We start from the raw sequence: 19,898 nt of genomic DNA, 5'->3' as shown, positions 1-19,898 counted from the left end.
TATCGGCTGTAAGAGCTGGCGCCTTGTCGTGTGGAATGCCATAATCGAGAATTAGAGAGCGGTTTCGTCTATGATACAACGTATCTTTATCTATTATCAGAGTCGTGCATTGTAAAATGACATACACTGGATCACTGTTATGTAGAATTCAGCCGCGGCAGTGGGTGCTGGTCGTTCCTACATTGTAGCAATCAAGACAGCAGTTTCGCGAGATGTCATACGGGCAAACAGAGCTGTTGCTGTGTACAATGAAATACGCTTTTTCTTTGATTTTGATGTGTAGTGGGGCATATTGACGTATCGAAGTATTGCGTTTTTAATAAAATCAGCTGGGTATATGTATGTATTACATATGTTACTGTGTAAATTTAAGTACATGGATACATTTTATGTATGAAATCTTTATCTAGGTAATTAAAGCTGCTGTGATGTAAGAATACGCCATAACTGGATCTCTTTTATGTGGAAATCCGTATCGGCGGTTATAGTTGTAGCTGTGATCAACTATATGCGCTGGATCCTTGGTATGCGTGAAATTTTATTTCGGCGATCATATATTTTTAAGCGTACAAAAGATACCATAGGTCACTGTTACGCAAAATTACATAAAGGCGAATAGGGCTTTTGCAGTGTAAAAAAATAAAAAACGTAGAGCATTGGATTGTGGAATGCCGAATCAACTTTGAATGTGTACCGTGTTCATTCGACAAACTGGATCCTTGTTTTGTATAATGCCATAACGTTTATAACTATACTGTGCACAATGAGGATGAAATTTCATATCGTTAAATACAGCTGTTGGAGTGTAAAATAAGATCAATTGGGTTTCTGTTACATAACTTTGAATAATTCCATTACGTCACCATTGCGAACCTTATGCTCCAATGACCCCGGTGTTGACAACAAGTTAAACACTATCTTATTCCTGATTGAGTAATCTGGGAATAATAAGATCAAGGCTGTAAATTTTTTTCCCTCCCAATCAGACAACAAGCATTTGTAAACAAATGCGACGTAATTTTTTTTTCTGAAGTTAAAACATCAATAATCTCGAACAAAGGTTTCTTAAATTGTAATAATTTCAGTTTGAACTATATATATATATATATATATATATATATATATATATATATATATGTGTGTGTGTGTGTGTGTGTGTGTGTGTGTGTGTGTGTAGGTGTGTGTGTAGGTGTATGTGTGTGTGTGTGTGTATTAGTATTTGGTAGCCTCTTAAAATTTTTGACGTTATAACGTCTTATAAATCGATGAACACCGGCTGCACGCACGAAAAATTGTCCACGTTCCGCCTGAGCCGAGCGTGCAAGAACCGGCCAACCACCGTGCGAGAAAATCTTCTATAATATCAAATGTTTTAAGGCGGCCTTTTAAGCTAATTGTTCGTGATTATATTTAAACAAATTATTTAAATTAAATTTGCAAATACTGTAAATAATATTTGAAAATTAAAAAAGTATGCAATTTTTCATCAATGTTTTCTTATGACGTTATCACGTAAAATTATCGTCCGTAAACCGACTTTACAGACAACACCCCCCTTTCCTAGAAGAAGAAAAAAAAACTAACAAAAGGAAAATCACTTCTTATTTCCGCACTACCTTGTTCATACAGTATGTATTAACTTAATTTTAAGGTGGAATTGTTAAATTTCTGTTCGAAGTGTAAAACTGTAGCATCCCTGGTGGGGATCGAACCCACGGCCTTTGGATTAGAAGTCCGACGCGCTATCCTCTGCGCCACAGGGACGTGAGATTGCAATGCTGATAATACAAGTGTTCTACGTGATCTAAGTGTTCTGTTTAAATAATTCATTCTATGGGAAATTCTGATTCAATAGTTTTTTGAAGTGAAACTTCTAATGCGACTTCCAACAAGGTTCCGTTAAACGTTTAACGCTACCATGGAGGGGGTAGCCATTAAGTTCTGATATTGTAAGGAACAAAGTAGAGAGTAAGAAAAAAATAAAGATCCTGACAGTTTGTAGTGTCGCCATAATTGTTTCAATTTTCAATACCTTTTTTGTATATTACAATTTAAATTGCAGAAAAAAATCATGTTTCATAGACACACAAATAGTGAGTGTGTGTCATTTCTCTATGTCCACGAGGTCTCGCCGCGTCAATTTTCTCCTTGGGGCGAACCCGTCCGCTTAATTAAATAAACAGCTTTTATCGTTGAATGATTTCATGATTTAATATTTTAGTTTGATTTGATACAATATGATTTCACTAAAAATCAATTTCTACCCCTTCCTATTTTCATTTCCACATTACGAAGTTTCACTTCTTCCGCGCGGAGGGACTCCACACACTATTATTTTTAAACATACGCCATTGCAGTTTTACATTGTTTGTCATGGAAAAATTCCTAAAATTAAAAAAATTAAACGAAAAAAGAGGGGTTGTCTGTAAAGTCGGTTTACGGACGATAATTTTACGTGATAACTGCATAAGAAAACATTGATGAAAAATTGCATATTTTTTTAATTTTCAAATATTATTTACAGTGTTTTGCAAATTTAATTTAAAATAATTTGTTTTAAATATAATCACGAACAATTAGTTTAAAAAGCCCGCCTTAACCTGTTTGATATTATAGAAGATTTTCCTCTCACAGCGGTTGGCCGGTTCTTGCACGCTCGGCTCAGGCGGAACGTGACAATTTTTCGTGCGTGCAGCCGGTGTTCATCGATATGTAAGTCGTTATCACGTCAAATATATACATATATATAAATATGAATATAACAAAATCACAGAAAACAAGACTGAATCAGCTGATATAGGCTACGTACGAAATCGTACATCTAATCTCAGTAGAAGAGAATTTCATAATAAAGTTACACTGGTCTTGTTACACAAATCCTTCTTTTTTTTTTTCGTAACTTGTTACGTTATCGATTTGTTGTTTGATGTTTTTATTTAATTTTTTGTACACACTTAACGATTCCGTCTCTATTACAGCGTATAGGAATCTGGATCTGTTTAATAATTTAATTGTGTGTTTGAGCGCTGAACTGGAAGTTGTTTGGTAGGATTCCAACCCGGCAGATTCATGGCCAGGCATTATCGCAATCGGTTGTTAAACATCTTTTGACGTGACAACGTCTAATAAATCGATGAACGCCGGCTGCACGCACGAAAAAGTGTCCCGTTACGCACATTGTTCCGTTACGCTGTGTCCCATTACGCTCATTGTACGCTTGCGCCGCATCTATCTCTCTTCCACTCGATTGGCCTATGCGTCCGAGGAGAAGAAGAAAGACAGCGGCAGCACACAACTTACATCTACACGTGAACTGTTTCGTCGACTGGTTATAAAGTGAAGTGAGACGTTAATGTGGTTTTCATTGTTTATTACAACAACAATTTCTGCAATAAAGGTTAATTATTCTTGCATTTTAAAAATCTGATTACTAGTATAATTTCAAGTATTTATTATTTTATTATTAAAATAAAAATGATTCAATTTTATTCATAAAAGTATGCAATCATTTCATCAATGTTTTGTTATGACGTAACGTTAAACTATCGTCCGTAAACCGACTTTACAGACAACCAATTTTTTTTTGTGCTTGTACGCTTACGAGTCCCCAATCCAAAGCAAGGAGTCGAAATGTTTGCAGGTAGTGAAACAGTAAGCACACGGATTTCACCTTTACAGTTTTTCGCATGTCGTCGCAAATTATCAGCACGTGTAAACCAAACATGACACTCATCGCAGAGAAAATCAGTACGTGTAAACCAAACATGGTACACTCATCGCAGAGAAACTTCACACCAGAATGTTTCTTCGTACACTTACTCATGTCGTGTCTGCGTGCATCGTGGGAAAATGCGAAATACTTAACGCACGCAGTAGCTGCAAGGATGCCTAGTTGATGAAGACGAACCTTTCAGGCTCGAACCAGATGCTTATGTAACTGCTGTAGTGCCAATTCCTGGTGTGCTCTTGAAGCGAATAAATCATTCGCTGTTGCAGCGAAACCTTCATACTTTCTGCCGCGCAGCAAGACCTTTGCATATATTCAAGTGTCTTTTTCAAATTAAAATTTCTTGTAAAATGCTTGCGTCACATTGCTAGAGACCTGAAAAATTCGCGTGTTCATTTCGTGTTATGCTAAAATTCAAATAATTATACCTTAGTGCTGCTTCTGCCATTGGTTCAATGTTAATCTGGAGGACTGAGGGCCAATTAGAGACCCTTACTCATAGAAGTGTCGAATCACAGGCCACCCAGTCGAGGCGACTCACAAGTCAGTAGCCAATGAACAGTTGGCATTTTCCAGAGTGTGTAGAGGATATTGGAGTCTATCCTGGAGGTCATTAAACCCGCGAATTTTTCCGGTCTCTACACATTGGACATTGCTAATAATTTAGTGAGAAAATTATTAACGCATTCTCTCTTCTCGTTGTTACAGTAACAACATCGATGTTCGATAGTTGTTGACGAAACACCAACCAATGAAGTCTTCCTCCGCTGACGAGACGTCATTCATCGAAGTTTCCTCTGCAGCCAGCACTTCATCAATTAATATCTCTTCTGCCGGTGGAACCATGCATGCTGAAGTCTCCTCTAGTGTTGTCGACGACGATGGTCAGGGCCGGATTGACTGCCTGTGGGCCCCTAGGCTGAGCCTGTGGTGTGGGCCCTCTCTAAGGGCAGTATCCCCTTCCAGTGACACAGTGGGTGCCTCTTGCCTGGGTCTGGGTGGCTAGTTTATTTTAATTGACCTACAAATCTCATATTTTTGATCAATTTTCTATTTTGAAAAAAATTAGTTTATTATTAAACTAGACAATTTAACCAAACAGTATTTAGAGGTTAAGGAATTAAGTGACACCAAAACCAATTAAAATAATCGAAAATTATTTATGCAGAAGAGTTTAGTTCGGCGCAATTAATCTACACAAAACAACTGGACACTATGTCGACGCGTATTTTAAGAATAAAAGAAGATCCACATCGAAGCATATTTTTTTTTTTTCGTATCGTGTGGTGCGGGCCCCCATTTGTGGTGCGGGCCTATAGGCTAAAGCCTAGATAGCCTGCACGTAAATACAGCCCTGACGATGGTACAACTTCCATCGAGTTCGGGCGTTAAATATGGTCAAGCTACAGTCATGTTATCAAGAATAGCCAGTTACTGAACTTGTGTGTCAGACGAGTGAAAGCAGGCGATCCTGACACCGCCGTGTTCTTCCAGCCCTCGCTTATATGCTCATGGTCGCTGCCATAATCTGCGAGTCAAAACTAAAACCATTTTCATTAATAAGCAAGCCAAAAAAACATTCAAAAAAGGGAAGTACAAATGGAAACACACTCGATAAAATGGAAGCACATTTGTTATCACACTCGACAAAAAGGATGCACATTCGACAAAAAGGACACACCGGACACATAATGGAAACACACTGGACAGACACACATTCAACAAAAAGGATACACATTCGACAAAAAGGATACACCGGACACATAATGGACACACACTGGACACACATTCGACAAAAAGGAAGCACATTTGGAACCACATAAAAAAGGAAGCACGTTTGGAAACAAATTCGACAAAAAGGTTACACATTCGACCAAAAGGACACACCGGACACATAATGGACACACACTGGACACACATTCGACAAAAAGGGAGCACATTTGGAACCACATAAAAAAAGAAGTATATTTGGAACCATATAAAAAAAGTAAGCACATTTGGAAACAAATTCGACAAAAAGGACATATATTTACACGAATATTCAACACCGTAAGGTACGTCCCCGTCAGTAGGATACAATCGGTCACAGTATATGTGTGCTCCAAAGACATTTGGCTACAAGCCTCCAACACGCTTAGGATAATAACATGTTGTTATCTTTGAAAGATTTGTGCAATGGGAGTGCATTACTTGATGTAAGTTTTTGGACATACGCCATTGCTAAGAACTTTTTCTGTTGAAGAAAAACTAAAAACTAAAAAATAAAGAAATAAATAAATAAAAATACCCAAAAAAGACAAAAAAACACAAAATTAAGCAAAACATTTCTGTTGTCAACACGGATATAAACACCACAAAATATTCCGTAACAGGAATATGGTCAAAAAACAAAGGAAAACAAAGAAAAATGTACTAAGAGAACGAAAAAAAAAAACACAAATGATATTTCTGAGTCGTCATCATTTGTGTTTTTTTTTTCTGTTCTCTTATTACATTTTTCTTTGTTTTCCTTTGTTTGTTGACCATATTCATGTTATGGAATATTTTGTGGTGTTTATATCCGTGTTGACAACAGCAATTTTTTGCTTAATTTTGTGTTTTTTTTTGGGTATTTTTATTTATTTATTATTTTTTTTTTTTAGTTTTTAGTTTTTCTTCAACAGAAAAAGTTCTTAGCAATGGCGTATGTCCAAAAACTTACATCAAGTGATAATGACATGGTTTAAAATACATTCGAACAATTTTGAAGTAAGGAATTAAAAAATATTTTTTTAATAATAAACCCCGTTTGTACTTTAATAGTTTGTCTCGTCAAAAATTGTTACAGCCAAATGTTTTAGATAATGTTTAGAATTTGACAGTAAATTGTAACAGATTTGACAGTAATACCTACTAATGCACTAATGTAACCTTGTTACTTCCTACCCCTTGCAGTAATTACATAAAAATTTACTTTAAACAAAAGTTGTAGATCAGAAAAAAAAAAAACAAATTCTATCTACAGCAGCTTGGCTTCTGGGTTGTAGCCGCGCGTCCTTGGCGAATAATTCACCGACGTTTCGGTCGACATTGCAGTCGCCATCATCAGGGAGCAGTTAGAGTAGTTAACTACTACCTGATGATGGCGACTGTAATGTTGACCGAAACGTCGGTGAATTATTCGCCAAGGACGCGGCTGCAACCCGGAAGCCAAGCTACTTCAGACAATGGCCGTGGAAGCCTGCGAACATTATTAAATTCTATCTAAAATAAAATTGCAACTCACTAACCAGCGAACTTAGTATTTTTATTCGTTGGTTGTGCCAATTACAATTCACATTACACACCATCCCTGCTGTGGGTGTTAATAAAATTGTATGTGTTCGCCTCTGGATTAGTAGTTGAACTTAGTGGTTTCTTGCCTTGGCCATTTCCAGTTTTTTTGACGTGACAACGTCTAATAAATCGATGCACGCCGACTGTACGCCCGAAAAAGTGTCCCGTTACGCACATTGTCCCGTTACGCAATTTGTCCCGTTACGCAATTTGTCCCGTTACGCTCATTATACGCTTGCGCCGCATCTATCTCTCTTCCACTCGATTGGAACAACCATCGATTTGACTTTTTCGAGGCACATTAAACTTGAAACACTCCCATTCGTTTCCTACTTTTCCTATCATCATCCTATCCTTAACAGAATAACACAGATTTGAAGAAGTTAAATAGCAAACATGTATAAAAGTTATAGTTGAAATAATCTATTCGTTAAAGTAATAAACATATTTGAACTAATGAGTGCAAATAAAAGTAAATTTATCAATTAAATTGTAGATTTCATTTCACTCCTTCTTTGTATCCATTCAAAATAGTGATAATTCAATAAAAATGATTCAATTTTATTCATAAAAGTATGTAATCATTTCATTAATGTTTTGTTATGACGTCACGTTAAACTATCGTCCGTAAACCGACTTTACAGACAACCAATTTTTTGTTGTTGCTGAAGTGCCATTCTAGGGTACTTAAAAGAACAAGAGGGGATTGGTACACTAAGTTACATTAATTTTCTCGTTCCGTCTTTGCTTGTGTTTATTTTATTTTAAATCCTGGAAGACAGGGGTCCCAACCACCGGGATCTTTCCCTGGCTACGTTTCCAGTGTTGCCAAATGCAGTCGTTCATTTATACCCTCATGCGAAAGCCAAAATACCCGCTTTTACCCGCACTTCTAACAAAATGTCAAACAAAATGTAACAAGGGAGTAGTGAAACTATTTTTTTCTCGGAGTTATGCTGGATTCACAATTGAAAAAAAATAAAGAGTACCTAACTGTAGATCGTGCGCACAAGATTTGACTGCCATGTTTTCAAACCTACTGATTCCCAATATGTAGTGCTGAGGATGGTCGTGTGCATTGCAGGGAAATAAATATATTTTATTTCTGTTAGTGACACATGGTACAACAATCAATGAGAGTAGAGTAGGAAGCCATTTTGGCGGGACTAGAGTACTGTTTATATTTATCAATCATATCGTGGCAATAAATCGTCGAGATTATTACCAATGACCAAGTGTAATTCCTGCTTTAAATATTAATTAATGCTATTACTAATATGTATATAGCAAAAATTGTAAATAAAAAATGTGCCATGGTTAGAATTGTTAGCTAAAAAATTTATATAACCCTTATTTATATGTTAAAAACTGTGCTAACAAATTGCTGGTCAGATGTCAGGAAATAATCATTTGGTAGGTAATATAGTTACTTACACTGCCAACAGATGTTGGATACATCCCGAAAGAGAGAGCGTGACGTCACAAATGTGTGTTCAAGATGGTATCGCATGTGTTATGTGCTAATTTTTGAAAATGGTCCTGTATTGCTGTGCGTTTGGATGCAAGTCAAAACATCATAAAGGAAGCCCGCTAAGTTTTCACAGGTAAATATGCTTATTTATGTGAATATTAGCATTAAAAGTAGGTACGCTGGTGTTTGGTACTTGAGAGCTATAATTGACGTTTTATCTCTCAATTTTAATCGTTTTCAGTTTTCCGAAGGACGAAAGCCGTAGAAAAGTGGTGGGAAATCAAAGTAAGACGACAAGATTTCAAAGCAACTTCGGTGACAAAAATATGTTCCAAACAATTCGAAGAGGAGTGCTTTGATAGAGAGAAGTTTGATGGTACATGGCATGCTTACCACTCCAAACCCAAGGAAACCAGTCAAACGGTTGTGTGTAGGGGAATGTCACGACACTAATGGAAAGAGAAGTAAACAAGGTGATGTCCGAGACAGGGCCGCTGAGAGAATTTGTGGGCCCCTGGGCAGCTGGAGTAGTAGGCCCCCTTCCTTTTTTTTTTTTTTTTGCATACCACTACTACGTAGGCCTATACCATAAATATATATGGTATCGTAAAATTGCATCCTTCATTTGAACATGCATAACGATTTCCTAGTTACGCAAAAAAAAAAAAGAGAGCATTTGCATGTATTATCTCAGTGCACTTTTACATTGTTAATCCATCAAAATACAAATAATAATTAATTTTGATGTATATATTGCTAAAAAAAAAAAAATCTTAACTGGTAATCAGAATTTGCATTATTATATGAGTGTTTAAAATACATAAGTATAATAATTTATTCTGAATGTAAATAGTATTAAAATAATGTAAAGTAATAATAAATTTTGTTATTTCGAAAACATCAAACACACTGAACCACGTTCATTACATTGAAAAATTTGTAATACATATTAATTATTTATAACGTTCCAGGGACGTCGGAACGTTTTCATTATGGTGGGGGGGGGGGGGGGGGGGAGGACAGATGTATCACACTTACCTCAGTCATAGAGTGGGGAGTCCGGGGTTCCTCCCCCGGAAAAATTTGGAATTTTAGATGCAAAATTGTGCTATTTAATGAGTTACCGAACCAAAATATTAAATATACCATACCAAGAATTTGATGACGTAGTATGTATTAAATACTAGTCTGACAGTAGGCGTAGTACAACTTAAATAAAATACCATCTAGGAATTTGCAATTATTTTACAGTATATTGACAATCATAAATTTTATTTTCTAATCAATGTGATCACCAATGCAACGTTTGTAACTACTGGTTGAGAAAAATACTACTAGGACCAAACATTTATTCTGGGAAGGAGGGGGGCGAAATGCTACTCTCGCCCCCCCCCCCCCCCCCTACATAAAAGCACGGAGCGACTCGCAACTGCTGCCCCCCCCCCCCCCCCCCCCCCTGTTCCGACGTCTCTGTAACGTTCCCATTTCTGCTACTAGACAAGTATTTCGGTGTGAACTGAATGTTACAAGTACCTTCTACTCGGTTAGGTTATTGGCTATCGATTGTAGTTTTAGGAACACACAAACAATTTATATATATATATATATATATATATATATATATATGTGTGTGTGTGTGTGTGTGTGTGTACAAGATGTTTTAATAGCAGGGGGACAATGTTTTTCCAGCCATTTATTTTCCACTTCCCAGCCGGGCGCCCGGGCCCCTAAGGCTACCGGGCCCCTGGGCATTTGCCCCTTTTGCCCCCCCCCCCTCTCGGCGGCCCTGGTCCGAGATACGACAAAGGCGACATACTCGTCCGAAACGTATGTGTCAACAGAGGCAGAAGGTAAAGAAATACATCACTTAACAAAGTTATAATCATAAGGTATAAATACTCTCATTTGATGATCAGCGTACGCCTACAGAATCGTTACGTTCATGCTTTTGTAATTACGAATCTGAAACAAACTTTGAATTCCCGCTCACATTATCCTTGTCACGTGATAGGTGTTGACCACACAGTTATACATGTCATGGTATAGCGAACGCTCCCTCTACCTATTATACCTCTATGGAATGGACAGTGGTGTGAACCTAACGGAAAGCGAAATATTTTACCTACCGACACAATGAAAGAAATAACTTTTGTTATGTTGCAGCACTTGACAAATAATTTTGGAGGTTTATTTTCGTAAGTAGATAGTAAACAAGAAAGAACGGTTACAGTGCGTAGTTTATATTTTATTTTAATATATAAACGGCGAAGAAGTGCGTGTACTTGAGTTTAAGTAATGGCTGTTAATAACCCAAAAATATCCTCAAGCCCCACAAAAAATCTTTCTGTTGAAGATTTTAAAAACAAATTTCTAAAATGGTAAGGTTGCCTGATGGCTACTTATTACTCAGTAAAAAAGTCTAATTTCTGAATGTATTTATATACTAGTTTTTAAATTTCAATTAAGTACTTAACTTAACGGTCATTCACTTTCAAACACTATGCCCTAAGAAATATTTTTTATGTGATTTGAATTATAATAACCAACGTAACCTCACTTAACCTATTCCTACTGATGCATGTAAAAATAATTTATCTGAAGAAATATTTGGAAACAATCACAAAAGGTATACAAGGTCCCAATGGGAATTTAAGTGGAAATTCTGGAGAAAAAAACAAAAAAAAAAAATCTGCAATTGGGGTTTATTCGATGCTGCTAATTTTGGTTGATTTTACCATTAAAGGGACTTTGGTAAATGAAGAATAAATTTAACAGCACACAGAAATAAGAAGTAGATGGGTGTGTCTTATCCCATATGTGCTCTCTCGGCTTGTGCTTTGTGCTTTGGGGAGCAGAGTGGTGCAGATTTTCATCTAAAATAATGTGTTGCAAGATATATAATTATATTAAGCAGTAATGGAAAACACTCTTATCTGAATTTAAAAAAATTAATGTAATTAAAGTAATGACAGTATTAAATCAAATAGATAACGGCTTCTGCTCTGCGGGTTTGTAGGTCCATATGCTGATCTAAAGGGAACTTGCACCCCCCCCCCTCCCTCCTTCCCTCCGGCTCATTCCTACAACTTGGACTGGGCAAAATTATGTTTTCACGGAAAAACACAACACGGTAAATATGTAGTTGGGCGGTATTTGCGAAAAAAAATGTTCAAAATCCGAAAATACTTTTATTCTATGCTCTTTAACTTCCTCTTTTCATTAAAAGCGGCGGAGGTAAGAAATTCCAAATACTTTAGGAGATATCGAATTTTTAAATTTCGTCACAACTATACCAGTGCATTCATGTGGCATTCCGCATTGTTTCTTTTTTACGAGTATCTATTTTTTTATTGGATAATGATGTCGCGTGATTGATCGTGATAGGCCAGAATTTAAATGAACCAATACGTGATTATTTAGTTCATTTATTGTTTTAAAACGGTGTTTAATTACCGCCTCCAACTTAGGCGAGTTTTTAACGTTTCTAATTTTAAAGTCTTATTTTTTATTGTTGCGCAACTAATAAGTAACAAAAAATTTTTACCCGAGTTGTTACTGTTCATCCTTTGTCCCGGTTTGTTAGGTCAGGTCAGTTACATTATAAATACTTTAAAACTAAAGAACCATAGAAATAATTTCATATTATTTTTAATGTACGCTTAGTTTCAAAGTATTTATAATGTAACTGACCTGACCTAATCGACCATTTTCATTAATTAGGCATTCACAAACACATGGCAAAATAAAAAAAATGGTGGCGATCAAATGATAAACACAGGTCTTGTATGCAAAATAAGAACGGTGATATCTCCTAAAGTATTTGGAATTTCTTATCTCCGCCGCTTTTAATGAAAAGAGGAAGTTGAAGAGCATCCAATAAAGGTATTGTCGGACTTTTAACATTTCTTTTTCGCAAATACCGCTCAACTACATATGATGAAATTTAAAAATTCTATATCTCCTAAAGTATTTGGAATTTCTTATCTTCGCCGCTTTTAATGAAAAGAGGAAGTTGAAGAGCATCTAATAAAGGTATTTTCGGATTTTTAACATTTGTTTTCGCAAATACCGCTCAACTACATATTTACCCACAACACAAGCCTGTCGCCTTTATGAGCTTAATTTCTCCAGCCCCTCTGCTTACATTTGCTTATCATCCAAACTTAATGGTTAAACATCCCTAGGTAGGCTACCACCTCTAACATAACCGCCCTACCTACAAAACGGTAAGAATCATTTTCTAAATGGATGCAGTGGGAGAAACAAAGGCAGTGTGCAGATGTACCCAGTGTGGTGCTCAGCGGAGCGAATGCTTGGCTAATAACGACTCATTGATCATGAAGTTGAGTCGTAACAGTGTCCACAGGTCAGGAAAGTCTCGAAAGTCACTCAGATGGTAAGCAAACAAAAGGATGTGTCACAAAAGCCACAAAAAAAGTCCCCAAATTAACAGCAGTATTACTTGAGGTCACAAAAACTTAAATTCCCAGCATCCTGTATTGCTGACTCATGTTTTGTTTATTTGACATCTTCAGTTTATAGTTGCACATTAAATATATATAGTTGGAGACTTGCCTCTTCATCATGTGAAAATTAACTCAGAAAGGGTTTTAAGCTTCCTAACTTAAAAATAATTTTTTTTCAAATTGTTGAACATTTGTTATTAATTTTGCTAATGTTTAATTTTTGTTATATACATATTTAAATGTCACCTTTTGATAAAAAAAAATGTAGAAAAAGTTTATTAAAAAATCCTAAAAAAATTCCTGAAATTGGTTCGCCGTGAAATTGCAGTCACCATGGTCATGCTGAGAGTTCGAATCGAACTCATGAACCTCATAATGAGTGATCTCTGAGGATCCTCACAGAACTACAGTGGTATAAAAGAAAGAAGTTGTAACTTGGTTCCTGGATAAATGAGCATTCACAAACAGTAGTTTTTAATTTTTTTTGTCAGTAAGCTGTGACAGTACAAAACTGCATTTTCTGAGTGTCTTAAACATGAATGAGTGTACACCAGGCTATGTTTGGGTTAATTTGAAAGAGGTTATAAAAAAAACATGTGAGTGAGACTTTCAGTAAGGTACTCGCCAGAAATGTATATTATCTAACCTCAGTAACGAACAAATTCATGTGTTCTCATGTTACAACTACACTTATGATACGAAACTCAGACACCAAATTTAACGTAGAATTATTAAAAATAATGCAGTGTGTGATAAATGTAAATATATTTCCACAGATTTCCGTGCCCTGTGGTAGAATTCGTTGCCAGAGCAGCTACGTCTACTATTGAATCATTCAATTTGCAGAGCAAAATTTTAAACTGTATAATGAAGCAGTTACGACAAAAGCGAAAAAGACTTGAAAAATACTAAACACCGGCTTTGGACCTGATTTTCTACAAAGAAATTTTATTTAAATACTGACTTTTAATCTTCATTAATCAGTTAATACTGTAAAGTTTCCCATTGGCTTTGTGAACTTTGGTTCACCCCATCCGCCACAAATGGCAGCACTGTGGTCACACATTTCCGTTCCACGTAAATTTTGTTCCATTCACGAAATAACTTCTGCTAAATGCAGTATACAGAGAGCTAAGATGTTACACATCAAAAACAGTTTCAGACATTTATTTCAAGAGTAAAAATTAGTTTGTATTCGCTGTAAATCACTCTTTAAGAACCCACACACAATCAGTGCAACTCCCAGTTCGGACTGCTCAGCCCTTGGGACTAATTGTGTGTGTTTGCTATTAGCAGTGCCCTTGTAGATAATGAGCAGAACTATAAAATTTTACTATGTATCCTTTATGCAGTGAATAATGGTTCAATAACACTAACAAATACTGTTGTTTAAGAATCGACTTCACAAAATGAGCGTTGGGCAGTTGGTCAAATGGGCCAAATAAAATGCACAAATAACATTTTGTGGCCTTGGTACGCAGGATTCCAACTGATGTGACCACTGTTCAACTCTTACAGTCATGGCGACCATGAAATATAGACTTACTGGTTCTCAGGTGGCTTATACATAGGGGAAATATCCGCCCTCCCAACAATCGTAACAATCTATCATTTCCAACAAACCAAAGAAAAGAATTTGAGCAGATAGTGGGCAAAGTGTTCTAGCTACCCCCTCCCCTTCAAAATGGAATTCTGCATATCTCGTTAAGTAAATACCGCCTGATGTTTTTAACAAAATTGACTTTATGGTTCCAATGCATTCTAGCGGACGAACAACAATTTTTATGATAAATATTCTAGAGAGCGCAGCTCTATCGCACAAATATGGAGCCACCTACGTACAATGCAGACTTACTACCTGCAGTGGGCTCCGTGCTCAGGTGATAGAGGAGTGTAATTGGTCACCCTTGGATATACTTTTCTTTCTTTGAACTACCACCTTTTTTGACGTGACAACGTCTAATAAAACGATGAACGCTGAAGGATGACTCATTGTCCCATTACGCACATTGTCCCGTTACGCTCATTGTACGCTTGCGCCGCATCTATCTCTCTTCCACTCGATTGGAACAACCATCGATTTGACTTTTTCGAGGCACATTAAACTTGAAACACTCCCATTCGTTTCCTACTTTTCCTATCATCGTCCTATCCTTAACAGAATAACACAGATTGGAAGAAGTTAAATAGCAAACATGTATACATGTTTATACATAAACGTTATAGTTAAAATAATCTGTTTGTTAAAGTAATAAACATATTTTAATTAATGAGTGCAAATAAAAGTAAATTTATCAATTAAATTGTAAATTTCATTTCACTCCTCCTTTGTATCCATACAAAATAGTGGTAATTCAATAAAAATGTTTCAATTTTATTCATAAAAGTTTGCAATCATTTCATCAATGTTTTATGACGTCACATTAAACTATCATCCGTAAACTGACTTTACAGACAACCAATTTTTTTAATTATTGCTAAGCCCTGCTAGATCCAAAAATTTATTCAATTTATTTGATGACAAAGTTTTAACAAGTTTCCCAAGAACTTCAACACTTTTCCTTGGCGATTGAGGTAATGCCCTTTTCACTCAAACAGTTTGCTTTACGTACACCACTTGGAGAAAGAAGTGTATGATCTGTGCCATTTTTGTTGTCTTATTTTCTTTTGTGCATCCTTTTTCCTTTCTCTTTCATATTTTCTTAATTTAAAAATACCTCCATTTTTTGTTAGTTCATCTCTTTTCAATTTTTTTTCCTTTCGCATTCCCACATCTCTTGAGCACCTGTCTTGCCCATTGTTTACTACAACCATAACACATCAATTGTAAAGTTATAGAAAAGTAAGTTAAAGCCAGTTTTCCATTGTTAAAAGAATGTGTAACTGTACATTACCAGACAGAATTGTAAGCATATAACTAAACCTCATTTTTAAAATGCATGTTAAAAGATTATAGATATAATTGGTGTACTATTTTTTTAAAAAAAAAAAAAACATGAATAGTATATTCTTTAAAATGTGAAATGACAGTGAAATAAATCTTCCACATTAAACAAATTTGCTTCATTAAAAGTATCTTCTGAAACTTAGTATTAACCTCCAGGTTTCAGTAATGAAAATGGAGGGAAAATATTGTGTGATAAAAAATATGAGGGAACAGGAAACAGTAATGTCGAGAAATTTGGTTGGACTTTTCCTTCCGTGACAAAAAATGTCTCAGTTTGTAATTTTTATTTTTTTAATTTTTTAAATAAAAATGTCACAGAATATGTTAGTAGTTAATTAGATAAAATTTAATTGCACTTAGGAAAATGTGAACTTACAATTTCATATCTTGATAGTTATTGGCATTTTCTTTTAAAAATTGCCTTGGAATATTTACAGAAGGAAAATAAAATTTCCGGTGATTCGCGTAATCTCGTTATATTTATTTATACTTATGGTTTTTTTTTTAAAATCTTGTTTAGTCATGCAAAGTAACATAGGCCTACTGTCTTTCTGTGACCAAAATGTTACCATTTTTAAGTTTGAGCATGGTTTAATACACATAATAGTTTGCAGTAACCTGATCTAATATCAAATATTAAAATATGCAATTACATATATGTCCCACTTTACTGTGGCACTGTCCCTTTAAAAAATGTCACTTAGTGCATAATTTTTTTTTACTAAGTAAATATTATTACCATAGCATCAACAAAGTAGTACAATGATAAATTATTAGAAAGTCATATAAGGATTTATATTTCCTGGTTTCCACAGAAGTGTTGTCACGGGGAATGCACGTGTAGTGGGGTGTGGACTCTGGCTGGTGGGCGGCAGGTTCAGCGAGAAAGGCCACTTGGCCAACTGCGAAGCCCAGCTCCGGCGGAAGATGATCCTGGCCCTGCAGGAGACGTCACTCTGCCCCCAGCCCGAGGACCAATCAGAGTTCTTCCCGTCGGCGCGGAGCCACGCCCTCGCCTTCCTGGTGGCGGAGTTCCTCCAGGGGCGGGGCTACCCCTACACGCTGTCTGTGTTCGCCAGCGAGGCGCGCCTGCCGCCGGCGGGCGGGCCCTGGCCCTGGGACAGCGGCCGGGACCGCTCGTCGCTGCGGCTGGCGCGGCGGGACGTGGAACACGTGCTGGGGGCGCTGGGGCTCCCCGCGGGCTCCCGGGAGGCGGCGTCCGTGTGCGACGCCTACGAGGCCGGGCGGGAGCCGCTCCTGCCGTGCGTCGTCCAGGGACTCCTGCCGGTCCCCGCCGTCGACACCTCGCTTCCCGCCGGCCGGGCGGCGAGGAGCCCCAAGGTGAAGAGGCTGGTCCGGAGATTGAAGAGGTGCGTAGTGCGTCTACCTCATTCAGTAGCGTAGCCAGGATTTGTGTATAGGGGGGGGGTTAAGAAGCATGGTCCCCCCCCCCCACCCCAACCCCTATTAAAGTGCCCGGAAAAATTTGGATTTTAAGGTGTAAAACAGTGCTATTTGAGCAGTTTTCGGTACTTAACTTTAAATATTGTAATGGTGAAAATACTAATTTTTTTAATAAAAAAAATTGTTTGAGTGATGAAGTAAGAAATTAATTAAAGATATTTTAATTTAATCAATCCCAAGTTTTTTTGTCCTTGGCTACACCCCTGACCTGATCGGTGTGTTAAATGCATCTTGGAGTTAAGTATGGAAGGATGCAATTAAGCATCGGGCGCACTCTATTTCCTAGGCTTCTGCAAGTCATGTTTTTGATGTGTAAATTCTTAGCGCTCTGCATTCTGCATTTGGTAGGGGTAGTTTTGTGAATGGAACGGAAGTCGCATGGAACGTCACTGTGGCTGTCATCTGTGGCGGATGGTGGGAACTAAAGTTCACAAAACGAAAGGGAAACTTCATAACAAAATTCCTCGTCAAAAAATGTCAAAAGCTGAGGTTTAGCATTTTTTTCAAGTGTTTATCACTTTTTATCAGAAAAGTTTATATAGTTTAAAATTTCACTCTGCGAATTGCATGATTCAATAGTTGACGTAGCTGCTCCGGCTGCGAATTCTAGCGGCAGGTGCGGAAACTGTGTGTGTTTTGCGTCCGCCCACCACATTTCACACAAAGGTAAACATAATAGTATTAACCGTTTAGTGAATAGTAACAAGATGGACAGTTTTTAATAAAATTGCTTGTCGAAAATCAGATACAAAACTGGGGTTTAGTATTTTTTCAAGTTTTTGCTTTTATCTGAGCCTTTTCATTATATAGTTTAAAATTTCAGTCTGAAAATCTAATGATTCAATAGTCAACGTAGCTGTTGGGCAAAAAATTCTAGTGGTGGGTGCGGAAATTATGTTGAAATTAAGTTGTATTGAATAACTTGGCAAGAAATTCATACTATGCCTACTAAGGTAGTAATGAATTTTTTTTGACACAATTGGAAGAGGGAATTTTGGAATTGCAGGATTAATTTTGATTATTTTTGGATGTTGATGTCATTTGATCATTTAAATGATTAATATTCCAGGGCTGTTTGTGTGTGCATAAAGTGTTATGTATATGTAGATAAAAAAAATTACACATTGTGATAATGTACTTGGACATATCGCTGAGTCATTTACTATATTTTAGAAATTTAATAGTCAATCCCAGAAGATAAACTTGATTTATATAGTTTTAAAAAATGTGATAGTTTACAAATAATTATGGCTTACTGCACTTTAATTGCCAGGAGCACGATTTTCATTCATTTAAATTGGAATACGATTGCCATTCGTTGTCACTCCATGCAATTTGTGTGTTGATTTTAAATTGTTTGTAATTGTAAAAATATTTAGATTTATCTTTGCATCAAAATAGTGGTACAGTCGTTTATGCATGTATTCTCAAAGTAAAGTAGACCCATCTCGGGATTAAAACCCACTTCAAAGGTCTCCAGAAGTCATCCTTTCCTCGTCCCTCTCTCTCGAACATAGCCTGCATCCTGCCGTGCTGGTACGAGGCGTGTCCGGCAAGTAAGTACCGTTTTGGAAAAACTCGCATAGAAAGTGTTTTCACAACAGGAAATTTATTTTTAGATGAAATAGCAATTCTTGAACTATTTTTCTACATAGTAACAACCATTGTTCAGACATTTTTCATAGCGGAAACCAACTTCCCTATATCCACTTCAAAGATAGATGTCGCCAGTGACGATAGTTTTTCTTTTTTCTTCTTTGCTTTGCATTTTTCTCATTCACTTTTGCAACCAAACCATCATTGACGACAGAAGGCCAGCCACCCTGTGTTTCGTCATGAACATTGGTGCATCCATCGTTGAATTGTCGAACCCACTTTCTAACCATTCCATCAGTCATTACGTTTTCAATATAAATCTGTACAAGTTGATGAATTTCAACTGGCTTAGCGTTCTTGGTGTTCAGAAACCATTTTTTAGAACGCACTTCACAGTCGGTAAGATCAGCAATCGTCTTAAACATTTGAATGCTCACTAACGCATGTAAACACAACACAATCCGGCTGTAATGGCGTCAGTAGACAGGCAATAAACCATAGACACGTGTGCGCATACACGGAACTGCGTCACTACCAATGCAGTGACGGTAGAACGAAACGGTACTTACTTTCCGGACAGGCCTCGTAGATATCTGAATAATAGTCTTGAATCAATGATCAATAAAACTGATCCCACAATTTTTGGATAAACATCATGACAGAAAAAAATATACTTGCTGAAAGAACTTTTACTTTCTCTTGCAAATTTTTCTAAGGTTTTGTTTTTTCATTACCGACTTTATGAATCAACTAACACTACACAAAAATTGTTTTCAGCTTCTAAGCGTCCTCGAGAACTAAACTACGCATGTGAGTTTCAAATAAATAAGCAGAAACTGTAGGGTAAGGAGGCGGCATTCAAGTTATTAGAGTGTTTTTAAATCCATGAAAACTTGTGTGTGTGTAAAAATT

General features: G+C 36.7%; 1 protein-coding gene and 1 non-coding gene across 9 annotated transcripts in view; one reads left to right on the top strand and one right to left on the bottom strand.

Annotated features, from left to right (window-relative positions):
* Positions 1 to 1,691: 1,691 nt before the first annotated feature.
* Trnar-ucu (transfer RNA arginine (anticodon UCU)) lies at positions 1,692 to 1,764 on the bottom strand. Its single transcript has one exon. It is a non-coding gene; the product is annotated as a tRNA-Arg (tRNA).
* An 8,202-nt stretch (positions 1,765 to 9,966) lies between these two features.
* The window catches only part of LOC134541019 (uncharacterized), a 76,376-nt gene continuing 66,444 nt past the window's right edge, over positions 9,967 to 19,898 (top strand). For 6 of the 8 annotated variants that reach the window (XM_063384150.1, XM_063384145.1, XM_063384148.1 and 3 more), the window contains exons 1-2: positions 10,715 to 10,891; positions 16,802 to 17,296. In XM_063384150.1, coding sequence (XP_063240220.1) covers positions 10,809 to 10,891; positions 16,802 to 17,296 — 578 coding nt within the window. In that variant the 5' untranslated portion in view covers positions 10,715 to 10,808. The other 2 variants (XM_063384151.1, XM_063384152.1) reach the window with 2 other exon arrangements.

Source organism: Bacillus rossius, chromosome 17 (assembly GCF_032445375.1).
Source record: "Bacillus rossius redtenbacheri isolate Brsri chromosome 17, Brsri_v3, whole genome shotgun sequence".
Lineage (NCBI taxonomy): Eukaryota > Metazoa > Arthropoda > Insecta > Phasmatodea > Bacillidae > Bacillus > Bacillus rossius.
Note: the sequence above shows the minus strand (reverse complement) of the source record. Positions and strands in the feature narration are given on the sequence as shown.